The 18,470-nt window shown below is 36.3% G+C and overlaps 1 protein-coding gene across 2 annotated transcripts in view; it reads right to left on the reverse strand.

The window, feature by feature from the left end:
* Window positions 1–9,900: 9,900 nt before the first annotated feature.
* LOC128742454 (innexin inx1) overlaps window positions 9,901–18,470 on the reverse strand; it is a 46,337-nt gene continuing 37,767 nt past the window's right edge. For both annotated transcript variants that reach the window (XM_053838824.1, XM_053838823.1), the window contains 2 exons: window positions 10,378–10,730; window positions 9,901–10,320 (listed from right to left, as the gene is read on the reverse strand). In XM_053838824.1, coding sequence (XP_053694799.1) covers window positions 10,092–10,320; window positions 10,378–10,730 — 582 coding nt within the window. In that variant the 3' untranslated portion in view covers window positions 9,901–10,091. The remainder of the gene's footprint in view (window positions 10,321–10,377; window positions 10,731–18,470) is intronic.

Genomic DNA, 18,470 nt, shown 5'->3' on the forward strand with positions numbered 1-18,470 from the left:
TCCTTCGTCGGCGAGTACCAAGCTGGTTTTCGTGAGGGTCGCTCCATGACGGATCAGATGTTTACCCTGCGCCAGTTGCTAGACAAGTTCCGGGAGTACAACTTGTAGACACACCATCTGTTTGTGGACTTTAAAGCGGCGTACGATTCAGTTAAACGAAATGAGCTGTGGCGGATAATGCTAGAACATGGTTTTCCGACGAAACTAGTTACGCTGATTCGTGCGACGCTGGACGGATCCAAATCATGCGTTAGAATAGCGGGTGAGACCTCAGCTGCTTTCGTGACGTTGGATGGACTGAAGCAAGGGGATGCACTCTCTAACCTGCTATTCAACATTGCCTTGGAAGGTGCATTACGAAGAGCAAACGTGGAAAGGAATGGAACTATCATCACGAAATCTCACATGCTTCTTGGTTTTGCAGATGACGTCGATATCATCGGAATCAACCGTAGAGCAGTGGAAGAGGCCTTCAAGCCCTTTAAAAGGGAAGCTGCGAGATTGGGACTTACCATTAATACCGCCAAAACGAAGTACATGGTTGCTGGTAGGGAACGTGGGAGCTCAAGTGGTGTTGGTGCCGAGGTGGAGTTAGATGGGGAACGATATGAAGTAGTGGAGTAATTTATATACCTTGGTACACTCGTGTAAGCCGCAAAGTGAAACGTCGAGTTGCAGCCGCGAATCGGGCTTTCTACGGATTACGTAGCCAGCTGAAGTCCCGTAGTTTGCAAATTCGCACAAAACTGGCGCTCTACAGAACACTAATCCTCCCGATGGCCCTTTACGGACACGAATCATGGACGCTAAAGGAAGCTGATCGGCGAGCGCTTGGGGTTTTTGAGCGTAAAATTCTGCGATCTATACTTGGTGGCAAAATGGAAAATGGAGTGTGGCGCAGACGCATGAATCACGAGCTGTGCCAAGTATACAAATATGCTGATATAGTGAAGGTAGTGCAATGTGGCAGGCTGCGGTGGGCTGGAGACACGTGGCCAGAATGCCCGATGAAAGAGTAGCCAAAGCTATTTTCAGCAGAGAACCAGGAAGAGGCCGTAGACTCCGAGGCAGACCCCGCACCCGGTGGGTGTGTGCTGTCGAAGATGATGCACGTTCAACTGATGTTCGTGGGGATTGGAGAACGGCAGCCTAGGACCGACGGTACTGGAGGACCATAATTCGTTCGGCGCAGGATCGGTAATGGACCGTTGCCACTAAAGTAAGCAAGTAAGCTTCGAGCAACGAGCCTACTTTTTCCTCCGCAAGACGCTTCAATCAAGGAGCATACGCTGCACAAAGCTGACGATGTACAAAGCGCTATTCAGACCGGTAGTGTTGTGATTAGATCCCTTCCCTCGTCCCTACACATGTCTGGTTTAGGTGTATAGCCCTTACCCCTTACGAAATTGCTTCACCTTCTCGTAAAACTTGCGCGTGTCATTAGCCCGGAATAGGGTAACCAACCGAATTTGGACCCCTAGAGGAAGTAATTTAACATTTATTGGAATAAAATATTTATTACCTTCTTTTGTTATGCAATTCATGCACGACTCTCTTTTAAAACAACTTACCTAAATGGCAAAGTGTTGTTGGGTCATCTATTTGTCGATAAAAATGTGCTATAGACATTTTTATTAACTATGTAGTTTTCATATTTTGGACCCTCTCACTTTATTTTAGACAGTGTCCAAAATGGATTTTGGACACGGCAAATATCAACGAATATATTTTGGAAACTCTAAGATTCATTCAACCAGGATGATAGTGCAGTATATTTTCAGTATTTAAATTCATTTCATATCAGAAATTTATCATGGGACGAGGTCGTAAATTTGAATATGAAGTCAATCACGACTTTATATGCTTTAAATTCGTTTTTTAATTATGCTTTTTTGGAAGACTTTTCAGCACAATTTGATTACTGTAAATAAAAAACCCTCCGTTTATCATGTAACATAACAGTCATCAGTCTTCATGTTTATTATCGGACGTGAAATTAAAATATACGATTTAATATAGTTGAAACGTTAGCAAATATCCTCAGGCAGGAGGATAAAATGTAAGGATGTAAGTAAAGTCCAAATTATTGCATTCTTGGTATCGGATTTGTCGAGAAAATCTCATCGAGAAATACTTCCTTCTGCGTCCGATTGAATTACTGGAAACGTTTTCAGGAGAGTTAGAGCTCTAATTTGCAGCTCACTACCAGTCTCGATTTGCGAATCATTTTGTTCATGATACGGTATTTAGTGACAGGGTATCCCTTCCGAGCCATTTTCTTCACGCCTTCAACAAGCTCAAGTTCGTCAGCATGATCATGTGCTAGAGCAGTTTTAGGTCTTGACTGGTTTTTATATTGATTGTTTAGCCGAAACTTGATCGTCGATCTGGGAATACCGAACTGGCGACATGCTGTTTTAACTGCCGCACCGTTACTGATTTCCTGCAAGCACTCATTAATTGCCTCCTCCGAGCGGGCCACTCTACATGATTTTGTTGTGTTTTGCATGATGTATTCCCTGATAAACAAGATACTTTAAATAATAAATTGTTATAAATGTTCTTTTTCCTTAAAGTGCTTACCAATTTACCATTCAATTTTGTTTTTCCACTGAATCTTAATAGGTAAACAAACTGCTGCCAGAAATCAAAATACAGGGGTGTCCAAAATCTGATGGTAAGAAAATTTTCACGATACAATTTGGACACTAGTTTTTTGTGGTTTTACATTAAAATCTTGAGAAGAAACCTTCGAAACCACGTAAAATACACCTTCCTAAATAAAACTAACTGATTTCATCAATACAAATTCATTGGATTTAGCTATTAAAACCAAATCGAAAATGTGTTGCAAACATCGTTTCCTCTTCACCTACGTCGGATTGGGAGCGGTATATGGCAATACACTTTATGATTGTAAATATTAGCTAAATACAAGTAATTTAAAGTGATCCGAAAGCATTCAGGCTTAGAAAAGAATCCAAAGAATATTATTACTGCTTCTAAATAATAGAATTTTGCGCTGCTAGGTAGTGATGTGATTAAATATGTTGAAAGGGTCCAATTCATGTAGGGGTCCAAATCAAGTTGGTTACCCTAGTTGTTCCAGCTCCTCACGATATCTGTCCTCCTTCTGGCGCTTTTTCTTCCTCAGGATCATGGTCAACTCATTCCGCGCTCGTCGATACTTGGCGAAATTCTCTCTCGTGGGTATGCTTAGATAGTTTTTCTAAGATCTTCTTTTACTCTCTATCGCTTGTTGGCATTCCCCGTCAAACCAATCACTTCGAGCACTCGAGGTTTCCACTCCTAGCACCGCGGTTGTGGCCTCGTTGACGGCCGAGCGCATCATAGTCCATCCGTTTTCGACGGTCGAAGCATCTAGCTCCACAAAAGAAGGCAGAGCTTCATCCAGCACGAGCGCGTAGTTCTCGGCAACTGGTGGATTGTTTACCTGCCGAATGTTTAACCGAGAAGGGCGGCTTTGTCGCGAAGTATAAACTATCGATAGTTTTAACCCATTTCCTCCCAGCGTTGCGAAAACGCAACGCACTTTCATTCGATTCTGGAGGAGGCCCGGTTTAAGATATCAACTTGGACCCTGAAAAACAAAGAAAGATTGGAAAAACCCTAATCGACCTGTTTTTGCTCAAAGGTCAGATGTTACATGTAACATAATTATAGCTGTGACAAAACAACAGGTTTTGCTATTTTTCAGATAGTTAAGGAAAAATGCTCAAAACTCGATTTTACCTCTATTAACGCCTGACCTATTAATCAGTGTTAGTAAGAATCGGTTGCTTGCCAAAAAATACTTTGTTTCGCAATTTTGATTATTTTTGTAATTTAAGGATAAGTTTTAAGTTTTGCGTTGCGAAAAATCAACGCTAGCAAAAAACGATATTCAAAATTTGCAACGAGAACGTTTGTTTTCGTTGTCGTTCCTTTTTAGTAAACAAATGAATGTAAATCTTAACTTTCGCTTGTTCAAAATATCCCAGAAACATTATAAAAGTTAACGTAACATAGAGTTCGCTGCTTCAAACACTGATGGCAAATGGAGCAACCGTTGTGATAAGAGCGTAATAAAATCGTTAAAGTAACTTTGGCTCCGGAATGTCTGGAGGAATTGAGTGACAGCAACGACAGTTTCATGGACCCACCATTAATGTTACAACGTTTCCGGAACATGTTGGTAGGTATTTAATCATCTGCGATGACATGTATTTAGCATTCAAACTGCATACTATGCGTCTAGTGCAAAGATGGTCTCCAACCCAAACGTTTCGATATTCATCATAAAACATAACATGTAATACTCTTACTCGTTCATTTAATCTTTATTAATACTAAAAATCCCAAAAAAAAAATTCCAAGTTTGATTTAACGATAAAAAAATATGAAGTATTTATATGCATAATAGGCTTATATAAATTTGAAAAAAAATGTTATGTCGCCCACCCCTTCAAAAATTTTCGAAATTTGAAGGGGCAAAAAAATAAAGTGTAATATTATTATGATGCATTCTTTAGTGATAAGCAGATTTTTTACAGTTCAACGAGTTTACATCTCTAAATTACTAAATATATGCAAATTTAACGTAATTATCAGGTTAGTCTCGAGCAACTTTCCCCCACCAACTCCTGCTACATGCAAAAAAGCTAGGCCATGGGTATAAACGTCCTTAAGGGGACGTAAACGACTAAATTTTTTGAAAAAATCGTAAATTTTTTATTTCAGATTTTGGTTCTGCAGTCTTTTCCACTGATTTTGATACTAATTTTGTAATGATCCGACCACGGAAAGCGGCCTTTCTTTATGTACCTTTTTGTTAGAAACTACTCAGCGTATCGGAACAAACTTTTTTTTGTTTTGTTGGTAGAAGCTTGGCAAAGACTTTTATAACTTTTAGGCTTTGTAAACGAAACACAGCCAGAGAAAAAGAAAAAAGAAGACAAATTTTAATTTTAATCTTTTTTTCTTCTTTTTCTTTTTTCTCAAGCTGTGTGTAGTTTACAAAGCTTAAAAGTTATAAAAGTCTTTGCCAAGCTTCTACCAACAAAACAAAAAAATGTTTGTTCCAATACGGTATGGAGTTTTTTTTTGAAAAAGGTACATCAAGTTTGAAAATCGTGGTTTTACAGGAGCGGCGTATAATTCCGGCGAGGTTATTCCACATCGCACTGGAATGCCTATGTGTTCGATCGTTTTTCGGCCACTTCCCGTGGTTGGATCATTACAAAATTAGTATCAAAATAAGCGAAAAAGACTGCAGAATCAAAATTTGAAATAAAAAATTTACGATTTTTTCAAAAAATTTAGTCGTTTATGTCCCCTTAAGAACTTGACTTTTCTTTATCGACAGACTTCGGAGCACAGCAAATGCGTTCCAAGTAAAAAAGTTATAGGGAAGTAAATTGCCATTTTTACAAGATGATTAGATTGCGATATTATTTCGTGGATACCGAGTTCTGAACTAGTAAGTAACACAGATTTGTATTGTTCTAAAATGTAAGGTGGTTAGTGACACGTAAGTTCTAATCAAAATTCAAATGAAAGTCAAGTTACACGCGTGCGGCTCTTTAAAGTGATGTTGTGGCACTCCATTGTTATCAAGCTGATTAATCTCTACCTACTACTCTGCTTGAATCGAAAAATTCTGAACGTTGGTGCGGTTTGAACTAAAATTTAAGTACTGTACAACATTTTTGTATTAAATTTGTATTAATATGGAAAAATAAACACTGGTTTTTTCTCCTTTGTTTAGTTATTGAAGGTTTGATGTCATTATTTTTTTCTTGCCCCCCCTTGAATATTTCGAGACGAGGACATAAACTTTTTTCCAAATTTGTATAAGCCTAATGAAGGTATGCAAAACGGATGCCTTAATACCCAACGTTGCGTTTTCGCAACGTAGCGTTGCGGGCAGATAGCAATTTTCAAATTCAGTTGTTTCACCGGCGACAGTTAACAAAAAAAACAAATAAATGTAAACATTTGAATACAAAATCATTTTTGGTTTACGGAAAACGAAAAAAAAATACATGAAAAATTTTCACGTCCATTCGCGATCGCGGTTTACTTCGATCTACATCTGATATCGTATCTGATATCTGATATCTGATATTTTCATTAAGCGTTGTTTTCACCATAAACGTTTGATTTCAACGCAAATCAGGAAAACAGTTACCGTCATCCGGGGATACTTGCAACACCGGGGTTACTTGTGAGTGACCCATAATTGTGGAGCGACTATATAGTCAATCCATTCAGATTGATATGCAATTCACACAAAAACAATTACATGACAAGAGCACTGACGCATGTCTGTTTGCCCGATCAAATGAAAATATCAAATTTATAACAGGATGAGTTCTAAATAACAAGTATTTTATAACAAAACATCCTTTGTGTTTTGTTATGAACTTGGTCTCGTTAAAATAACAAAATTTGGTTTAGGTATATCACAAATATAACAGATTACGATAAAATTTGATCTAGTTTATATCAAAACTAGCTGACTCGACAAACTTCGTATTGCCACAAATTAACCTGTGTTGTAAATAAATCATGAATCTCGGATGATTTTTGTCACAATCTCGAGTTTTGTAAGTTTCTGAGGAGTTCAACCTTAGATGATTCATTTTGGCAGTTACGTAACTATGAAAGCATCCCAGGTAACCAATAAGCATCACCAATGCTATTCAAATGTAGGCCAATATAGATAGTTTTTGTGGTCTTGTTATTGATTAATGTTTTATGGAAGCGTCTCGAATTTCTCGAGTTCGATTAGTTTTTGAGTTTCGCAAAAATTTCTGTTTTATTTGTATGAGAGTCCATATCCCCCTACTACAGGGGTGAGAGGTCTCTAACTATCATAAAATAAATTCAAAACTCTAAAATCTCCCACATGGTTCCATTTGCTTGATTAGTTCTCGAATTATGAGGAAATTTGTATTTCATTTATGTAGAAGCCCCCCCCCCCCCTCTTGAAGTGGGGAGGGGTCCCAATGCACCATAGAAAATATTTTTGCCTCCAAAACCTCCACATGCCAAATTTAGTTCCATTTGCTTGATTAGTTCTCGAGTTATGAGGAAATTTTTTTTCATTTGTACAGGAGCCCCCCCTCCCCCTCTTAAAGTGGGGAGGGGTCCTAATTTACCATAAAAAATATTCTTGCCCTCGAAAACCTTCACATGCCAAATTTGGTTCCATTTGCTTGATTAGTTCTCGAGTTATGAGGAAATTTGTATTTCATTTGTATGGAAGCCCCCCCCCCCCCTCTTAAAGGGAAGAGGAGTCATAATTCTCTTTCTAAAGAGGGGAGGGGTCTCAATTTACCATAGAATAAATTCTTGTCACCAAAAACACTCACATGCCAAATTTTGTTCTATTTGCTTGATTAGTTCTCGAGTTATGCAAAAATTTGCGTTTCATTTGTATGGGAGCCCCCACTTCTAGTAAGGGAGGGGTCTCTAACCATCACTAAAACCTTTCCTGGCTCCAAAAAAACTCTACATGCAAATTTTCACGCCGATTGGTTCAATAGTTTTTGATTCTATAAGGAACATCCCGTCAGACAGACAAGTAAGTTTTCCTATCAAATTTATAACAAAGTTTGATAGAAATATCAACTAGAGATACCATTCTGTAATATTTTTGTGCGAATCAATGATAGAATCAGGCAAGCGCCTACAAAATCTTAATATTAGACCACATAGTATAGACGGCTTAGTGGTGTAATTGGTTAAACAATTCGCTCAATTAGAGAATGACAGCTGTGAGTTCGACTCTCACCTTCGCTAAGTTTATATTTTTGTCCTAATATCAAAAACTTTTCAGTTTGCCTGAATCTACATTTTTCGCATTAAGCATTTATTCCTCCCCAACAGATTTTTGTTAGAATCATCTGATCGGGTGTCTCACTATTACCAATAGGAATATTTTATGAAATAAAAGTATTTTTTTATTTTTTAATCTTTTTACTTTATGATGTCATGTAGTAAATTTAATTTGGATTTAATATGCATTGTGTTGTTGAAAATCACCTCCAAATGATTGCAATAAAATTTACTTTGATCTCCCCAAAAATGATTTTATTGAAGAATGTAGTAAAAAATAAAATTGTTTTCTCAAACTACATCACGTAATGTAGGTTCACAAACTTTACTTTCCAGGAAAATATGAGGGGTGAACCCATCGCCATTGAATTCTTGAATGGCGAAGTTATTCCAGTTGTCCTACTATTCCTACTGTCTCACTGTTGATTACTTTCCCCTAGGCCTAGGTTACACAGTCGAATAAACCATAACTGTAGATTCTCAAGTCTACAGATTCAAGCCCCGCTGACCCCCGTGTACATGTTATAGATTATTTGTACCTTTTCATAGACGTAAAAGTAAAAAATTGCCTATTTCTAAAAGCTACAAGGTATACAGCCCTAAGGCTTGTACGAAAGAGTGACGTAGGACTATATCAGATCATTCGATCGGAGACTAATGTAAACTGTATTTCTGGCATATTTATGTTTATAAGAATCTGTGAGTCCCATTATTTAAGTAATTGTTTAAAAGGGAAGAGCGAAATAATCAGATTCCATTCTTCATTGAATGCAATGGTGGCATTGAAAATACGTGGACGGGGTTCATTTCATAAGTACAACGCCTGCAACATTTGAGTCATATATTTCTTTTATAAATCACTTGTGTGCATCACAAAGGTTGAAATAGTAATGAATGACCAGCCCACAGATTATTGTATTAAATATGATCATGCGCAGCTTAACATGTTTCAATAATCTTACTTTAACTCGCTTGTAGCCTTTAACCCTTTATAAGGCCGTGGCAATTATTTTGCCACCAACGAAAAATATTTGTTTTGAGTCTATAATGACATCAATATAATTATAGAAGCAAAATAAAAAATGTTTGTTGGTGGCAATATAGTTGCCACTGCCTTATAAAGGGTTAAAAGGTCCATTGGTTACAAATAACATTAAAGCACGTTCATCGCAAATATGACGTACCATTCGAATGTCCCTCTTTTGACATGAATGGCAACAGGCACGTAAGTTAGCGGCGTCGATTCACTAACTCTTGCACCGAGAAGGTTTTACTAGTTTACATTCACATCTTACCGCTTGTTACATAGCAGAAAATATGGCGCATACGCAAAAATTTCTGTTTTATTTGTATGAGAGTCCTTATCCTCCTACCACAGGGGTGAGGGGTTTCGAAACATTATAAAATAAATTCATACCTCAAAATTTGGTTCCATTTACATGATTAGTTCTCGAGTAATGAAGAAATTTGTATTTCATTTGTATGGGAGCCCCCCTTCTTAAATAAGGCAAAGCTTCTAATTCACCATTGCAAAAATTCCTTGAAAATTTCAGTTTCGTACAGTAGTTTAGTAGTTATTACCATCTGAAATCTTTCATTCAAACGTTACACTTCTGTTTTCGTTTTCACAGTGCTACCCAGTCCTAGTATAGTAAACAAAGACGTAGTCCTACGTCAAAACCAGAATCTTACTGTTAAATTCAGTATATGTCGCGTAACTTTTCAAGAGGACCTAAGTAACATTAAGAGACTCTCTTTAGTCTTCCTCTCTTTCGATTATTACGACAATAATGCATTTCAACAAAAGTTTTCTTGACGGTTAGTTAGCTGGTAACACCGGCAACCGATTTATTCAAGACAGATGTTTTAAAGTGCATTTGCATCGCGGAAAGAGAAGAGGCAAAAAGAGAATCTCTCATTGTTACTTGGGTCATTTTGAAAAGTTACGCGATATATATATATATATTTTTAAATATAATAAATTTTAGTTATAAATGCCGTTTTGGTCATCATCAAAAAGGGAGTTAAGAAAAAAGCCATTTACTAAAATAACACCGTCTATTTGATGTTTTAAAAATATACTTCTCATGGAATGCAAAATTTCTAAGCTGCGTAAAGTTTACCACGAAAAGATTCAGGAACGTGACGAGAGCATTTTCTAAATTTGTTGAGTATAAATCTTGTGCTTATTTTTGTGTATGGCAGTTCTAGTATTTTGTTTACAAGGCCTCGTTTAACTGTCTATTTGTTTATAGACGATGCTTTCCATTTTTCTTCGGCGGTTCAATCTGCTTTGCTAGTTCTGCTACAACATCTTTGAAAATTGGAGGATCAAGATTCCCTCCGAGCATATATATAATCCACCAGTCTCCGAGATCTGTTTTTTGAGAAATTGATTCTGCAGCTTCACGCGGCACCATGCGGTTGATCGTGTTTAACAAACGAACACGAAATGATGGCATAAATATAATTGCGATTCTAGATAAATAAAAGAAATTATATTTAAAGTAATCTACTTATAATAAGTCATACTACCTGTAAACCATTAAGCACCCTAGCAAAATAGCCAAAATAATAAACCAGAACCAGATGAATATGTATGTTTTCTCATTCACTATATTGAGTGGTAATATGCAGAGAGAATCATGTTTTTGCAGCGTTCCAGATGCACCATATTTATAGAAAATGCATTTTGTCACCCGGGGAAACACGTATACCATTGGGTCTAGTCGTTGATCTTGAGGCTGTTCCGAAAAATGCATTACCCTCCATCCGTATGAGTAGAATTCTCCATCGAAAAAACGATTCATCAACCATAATTGTATGATTATGTTTATTAAACATATTGCTTCGCAGGCGAAGTAACGTAAGACGTACAGCTTATGCCTCTGAAAACAAAACACACATTAGAAAATGTTATTTCTTTGACTCGTTTTCACTTTCTAACTTTTTTGACGTAGGACTACGTCCTTCAGGAAGGTAGCTGGTATAGGGTGTCATTCCAAAAAATCTTTCTCGAAAAGTGGTCAAGTTTTGAAAGCTAATAGCTTAGTGGTTTCCCGAACGATTTTCAATATTCTTACACCATTCTCGCTTCGTGATTGGTTGGAAGATTCTTTACGATGATCTAAAAACCTATACCAATTTGAGATCTGTGCTTGGGAAGTAAGCCAAAACAAGTGACCAAGTTTCCTCATTTCAACAAGATTTCTTAACACCGCGATTAAACCTAGACCATTTTGATGTTCTTGCTTGGGAAGTACGTCAGAAAGAGTGACAAATTTTTGTTTGTTTGTTTAGATTATAGTCACTTTAACCAGTTTTAGGTCATTCGTGACTTCTGCGGGGTTGGGATTAGAACCCGGGTCCTCGGCGTGAGAGGCGTGCATGCTAACCACTACGCCGGGACTGACCCCAGTGAAAAGATGTGCTGTTGATAAAAAAGGATTGAATTGGTAAAATCCCTTCAACGTGGGGAACCATGGGTAATAAAAACAATCTTTAATTTCTGTAAGGCAGTAAAGCAATAGTTTGTGTCCTTGATTTTGTTAAATTGTTTCCAAATGCACATAGAAATAATTCTGAAATCTTTTGAGGATTGAACGTATGCAATGTTACCACTCAGATAAATGTTACATACAACGCATGTAGCATGTATATATGTTGCATATAGCATGTATACATGAAGAATCGAATGATTACAAGCTTGGATACATGCTACTACAAAGAGACATACGTAGTCCTGCGTCACCTATATATGCGGTCGTGTCCTGTACACAACTTCCTCTTTTTAACCCTCCTCTAGTCACTACACCAAAAAGCTCACATCGAGAGGCCCGTGGCAGTGTACACTTACTAACAAAATTTAATGCAATGGCTAATGGCTACGAGAAAAGAACGGACATTGTGCTTAGTTTTTACTTGCAATGACACGAATATTTTTGGCAAAGATGAAACAGAAGTTTACATTTTTAGAATGTTTAAGACTATAAATTTCAAATGTATTTACTCGCTTGTTATTTGAATTCGAAAACGACACGTCTTCGGAACATAAAATAAATTTCATCAATAATTTTTAAATATCGTTCGACGGACAAAACCAATGCCTGTAAAATTTCGCAGACACGTTCACATTGCTAAAACCTCTCATTTGATGCTAAAATTATTGAAACTAGAGGAATATTCTCTTAGTTGAAGTCGTTAAAAGTTATTATAAACTTTAATGTGGTGTACACGATTGTTCATAACTTTCAAATTTTACGTCCAATCAAAAAACAATTCAATAGGCTAGAGGCTACATTAGGTTTCAAATTAGACTTAGTTATAACACGTTTTTAAGCATAACTTTTAAACTACTACAGTGGACTCTCGGAAAAGTTAATCGATTGAGGAATGGGTCAATTAACTTTTCCGAATTATTAACTTTTCTGAGTAGTCCTAAAAATTATTAAAAATGATAGAGACAAAGGCGAAAATTCACGGATATAGGCTACCAATTATTTATGTAAATGGAAGTTACAATGGAAGGAATTATGTAGCAAGAACTCATTAAATAATACTAGTTTCTTTCAGTAAGTTTTAAATAATCTGTTATACTAGTCTGCTTTTATTCTTTCCATGTTCCATAATTAAATTCCATAAATTTGTAGTGCACGTTTCGATAATATTCGCGCGTATTTTCTGTTTATCTGTTCCTTCTTTTGCATTTAAATTCAATCGGAGTTTGCGCTTTTTCAGCATGTTATCAAAAATCCTGAATTTAATCCCTGCTGTGATGCAACTCTGTATGAAACAGTCGAAAGGTGACAATAAACCGAGAAATTAAACATAAAGATAGAAAGAAACCACACGTGTGTGAACGAACGCTTGAACAACCCATAAATCCAAACTCCCCAAAAAGTTAAGGAAAAAATTAACTTTTTAGGGTGTTACATGTTGCTAATACAGTAATGACCCGATTTTGTCACCCCCATGATAAATTTAGGGGTGACAAAAACGGGACAGTGACAAAATCGGGTATTTTTTCAATTTTCATTTTTTTGCAGATAACTTTGCTACATTAATTTGATAATTTGATTAATTTTGATAACGAGCTACATATATTTCATTCTGATCATTAGGCCATTTCGCACTGCCTTCAACCTCTCTGTGGACATTTGTCACCTTTTCACAGCACAGGTCCCAAAGGTATGAAAACACGCGTTTTTTAATTGCGCCGAAATGGTTGATTATACTGGTTAACTATGTTCGGAGAAATGTCACAGCGTAGAAAGCACTTTTTTTCTTTTTTTGGGTACATTTTCCACTGCGACCAGTTATTTGATCTATTGTGGCAGGCCCCAGTTGATTGTACGCCACATCAGGGTGTCGTATCACTATTAGTATGAGTGATTTCCACTTGCTGATCGACGGCATTGTCCCAATAAGGTATTATACAACGAATAAAGTTTATTGCCTTATTGGGAGAATTCATCCATACATCTGAGGGTTGTATTAAAGTCATGTCAAAGAAAGTTTTTCTTTTATGAAGTAGTGCCACGCAATAGCATAGTAGATGTTCCGCATTTTCACTTTCTAGGTTACAGAAGCGACACGTGTCATCTTCTAATTTTCCCAGTTGTTTTAAGTGATATTTACTTGCGCAGTGGCCTGGTACGAGGCCACAGTAAGTACGTAAGTCCTTTTTAGACAGGCTAAGAAGTTTCTGGATTATTGTTTTATTAGGAGATATAAATTTTTTTGATTGTCGAGCTGTCAGATTTTTTTTCCAGACATCATCAATCATTGATTTTTCCCAGTTTTTTAATTCCATTCTAATAGTACATTCTGAGACCCCACAGAATGGTTCTGATCCAATGAAAGATTTAATCGATCCAGCTTTTGCCAACTGATCCGCTTTTTCATTGCCTTCAATTCCACAGTGCCCAGGGACCCAAAAAAGATTTATTGTGCTTTTTCTAGCCACCTGCTGCAGCAATTGAATGCATTCCCAAACCAGTTTAGATGAACACGAAACTGACTTCAGTGCTTTTAAAGCAGCCTGGCTGTCAGAAAATATACATATATTTGCATTTCTATAATTTCGTCGCAGACAAACTGTAGCACATTCAATAATTGCCTGTATTTCTGCTTGAAAAACAGTCGGCCATTGGCCCATGGATATTGATATGTCGACTCCGGGGCCCGTTACGCCAGTTCCAACTTTGTTGTTTAGTTTAGAACCGTCAGTGTAGACGATTATCGATCCTGGTTGAATATTGGGCCCACCTGATTCCCACTCCGTGCGACTTGTTTCTGTTACATGGAATAGTCGTTCAAAGTTATATTGTCTATCCATCCAGTCCTCATGCGTTAATATGGGATTAATTTTAAAATCCTTTAAGATACTGAGATGGCCCCTCAGGTCTCCATCAAAGATCTTTTTTGTTCTCCTTAATCTTAGTGCATTTTTCTCAGCTTCTAGTTGAACAAATAAGTGCAGTGGAAGCAAACTTAAAATAGAGTCTAACGCTTTTGATGGCGTACTGCTAGTTGCTCCGGTTATGGAGATTGTAGCTAATCTTTGCAACTTCTCTAGTTTCTTTTGAGCATTTTTAATTTTTAAATTTTTAAAAAGCACTTTCTTATGGTATGAACGATTTTTCGATTAACTCCCCTAAAAGTAACATAGAAAATTTATTTTTCAAGCAGTAAGAGATAGAGCAAAAAATGTTCTACAAAATTTTTGAGAAGATTATTATAAAGAACTTTGCGCAGAGAAAGTAACCTTCTAGCTATTATAGTTGTGGAGATAAGAAACAACTTTTGTGGAAACTCCACGATAATCAACTTGTTGAACACAGTTCTTTTCACAGTGTTTTAACACATTTGACATGTTTGAAAATGATTTTCAAACTAAGCTTTTGATTAATCAAAAGCGTGACAAAATCGGGTAAAAAATGTGACAAAATCGGGTCAAAAACGTGACAAAATCGGGGGTGACAAAATCGGAGAGTGACAAAATCGGGGAGTGACAAAATCGGGTTACCACCGTATTCACTCAACTTTTCTGATCAATTATTTTTTCAGAGAGTTAACTTTTTCGAGAGTCCACTGTAGTTTGTTTTCAATAAAAACCAAAAAATTGATGATAGCAAGAGCTTTCATTTGGCACTTGAATCGTTGAAATCGGTGACGCGTATCACGATGTTTTCACATTTTTGGTATTGCAAATTGCATCAAAAACGCGAAATGCAAAAATCTTGCAAACAGTTTACAAGTAAAATGCTAGCAGCGAGCTGTCAAATATTTATGTCAACTTATTGCAATTGTCAATCCCAATAAATTGATATGAATAATTGACGGCTCACTGCTGGAATTTTGCTTGCAAAATGTCTGCAAGTTTCTTGCATTTCGCGTTTTTGATGCAATTTGCAATAATACATAACCAAAATTGCTTCCAGCGCTGTTATAATTTCCTATTCGCGTTGACGGGATTAAACGATCTCTTGCACACTCATAGAAATGCCCGTATGTACGTGTGGGTGAAAATCTACCAAAATGTTTCGATCTCTTGCGCTCTTTAAGAAATTCTTATTCCGCTTCACCCCTACAGTAAACTTTTGGAGGCGGCAGCAGCTTACGTTCGTCAACGCGAATAACTTGTCATTTCAGTTATCGATCCGCACAATATCAACAAACGCTTGACAAAGTATACAGTCGTTCCACAATTATGGGTCACACACAATTATTAGTCACTTTTGACTACTTATTGCCGTTTTAATATTCCTCATTGATTGAAAATATAATTTTTCAGATAGATTCATTTTGTATTACTAAACAAGTGAATAGTACGCCTGAACGTCAAATAAAACATGTTTTGATTTTTTTCGTTTTGCCACATTATCCAGCTGTCGAACTATCGCTCAAATTGTAAACATCGTAAAGTGCGGCTAGTGAATTCGTAAGCCTTGTAAATGCTAATTAAAAAGAATCACATCTGAAAAATGATATTCATATCAAAGCAAAGGTAGAGTTTGTATGCTCCAACAAAAAAATGCTTGTTTTATCGAAATTGGAAGGAAAATAGAAGTGCCTCATAATTGTGCCATGATTTTTTAAGTTTTACACAATTACGGGTCACTCTTTCTAGAGATTACCATTGAAATTGCGGCCGAAAATTTTAATTACACAGGTCTGCATAAAAAACTGCATAAGATTTTTCAACTGATTCTTATAGATTGTTGTCCACTGAATTCAGAATAATAATAAAAATTCTCCATCACGTCACGTTTTCATGCAATACTTGTTGAATAATCTTAAAAGTGGGTTTTAGACATAAAACAGCAGAAATATCCCGGCTGTAGTTTTCACTAAAAAATTATTTTTTACATCGGAATTGTATTTATTAATTTAAACCCTTCCATGTTTTGTAAGAAAACCATATATTGCTGATTGCAAGGGAAATTGTACCATCCAAAGTGCACAATCGTTCATAAAAGTGCTATTTTGGCTTAAATCGTTTCGGTCTCTTCGGCGCACTTATTGCTTGGAATGTAACGAATAAGTGCGCCGAAGACACCGAAACGATTTAATACTGGATCGCAGTTTTATGAGCGATTTTGCACTTTGGATGGTACAATTTTCCTCGCAATCAGCAATATGATGGAGAAACTATGGAGAATATTATTTTAAAGCAGATTTGGTGCGCTCAAATACACCCACTTGCGCTCAGTCGATTGTATTGCCTTATAAAAACAAATTCGGTTAAAGTCATGTATGAAACATTTCTAGAGCTGAATACAATCTACAATGTTTCAGAACTGAGTAATCCATTAATTTTTATATTTACGCTGTAATAGTGTTGCAACTTTGTCCTTAGCACAAACAAACGTTCTATTTATATAACATGGTTTAAAGGCCGTTTCTAATATAAATGAAAACAATAATACGCTGCTCTATTCAACAAAATTCTAGATTACATTCACCTCTACATACATGTTTTTTACAGATTTTGCTTCTGTGAGGCACTGCAGTTAAATGTGTGTAAGTGAGCGCACCTAGGTACAGTAACGCTGTGTTGAAGAGAAAAACTACAAGGTATACAGCTCTAAGGGTTGTACGAAAGGGTGACGTAGCACTATATCAGATCGTTAGATCAAAGACTAATGTAAACTGCATTTCTGGCATATGTATGTTTATAAGAATCCGTGAGTGCGCGTTGTTCTGTTCTGTTGTTTAATTGAATGTTTAAACAAGAAGAGCGAAATATTCAGATCCAATTCTTCATTGAATGCAATGGTAGCTATGAAAATACGTGGAGGGGGTTCATAAATACAACGCCTGCAACCATTAAGACATGGAGATTTCTATTAAAAATCACTTGTGTGCATCATAAAGGTTGAAATAATAATAAATGAACAGCCCAGAGATTATTGTATGAAATATGATTATGCGTAGCTTGACATTTTTCAATAATCTTACTTGAACTCCATTGTGGCCTTTAAAAGAGCCATTGGTTACAAATAACATCAAAACCAAAGCACATTCATCGCAAATATGACGTGCCATTCGAATGTCGTTCTCTTTTCACATGAATGGCAACAGGCACCTAATTTAGCGGTGTCGATTTACTGTCTCTTACTCCGAGAAGGTTTTACTAGTTTACTTTCACAGCTTACCGCTTGTTACAAGCAGAAAATATGGCAAAAACGCAAAAATTTCTGTTTTATTAGTGTGAAAGTCCTTATCCTCCTACCACAAGGGTGAGGGGTCTCGAACCATCATAAAATAAATTCATGCCTCTAAAAATCCCCACATGCCAAATTTGGTTCCATTTGCTTGATTAGTTGTCGAGTTTTGAGGAAATTTTTGTTTTATTTGTATAGGAGCCCCCCTCTTACGCCCTCCATAAAATTGCTTTTACCCCTCTGTAAAATTGCTGGTCATTTTATCTATCCAACGACGTATAAATTGTTCAGTTTCGTTCAGTAGTTTAGTAGTTATAAAAAAATATATATATCAACAATTTTCAAAACTAATGAAGGAAAAGTGATACAGACAATTTAAACATTTATATAAAACAAGATCCAACAAGAAAAATCATGAATCAATACTACAATCAATACTTAAGAAACTTATAAACTATCAAAAATACATATGAAAGTGAAAATTAGAAAAATCTATATTGTAAAAAATATTTTTTTGTCAAATGTCAAATTAAAGTGAAGCAAAAAATTTTTTATATTCGGAGAAAAAAAAATTATTAGTGTAATCAATCAGAAATCATTATATATTGTTATTGCAGAAAAATTAAGTGCTTTTATTGAAAAATTAAATAAGTATTATTTCAGCAAATACAAACAAAACTTTATACAGTGATACAAAAACCAAAATTATTGTAAAGATACTGAGACAGCTTTTAACTTTAACTTTTAGCTCTATTTTTGTGAATAATTTCGTTTCACTATCATTATTCAAAAAAGGGGGAGGTGTACTATACGTACGCCATCCAAATTGATCATCATTTAAACAGTAAACAAACAGTAAGAAATGAGTCATAAGAACATAGCCAAACTCTTCCGTCCGCCGCGATGCACCAGCACCGTTGATCGGCTGTACATTTTATGCTGACCACGCTGGTGGTGGTC

This window comes from Sabethes cyaneus, chromosome 3 (assembly GCF_943734655.1).
Source record: "Sabethes cyaneus chromosome 3, idSabCyanKW18_F2, whole genome shotgun sequence".
Lineage (NCBI taxonomy): Eukaryota > Metazoa > Arthropoda > Insecta > Diptera > Culicidae > Sabethes > Sabethes cyaneus.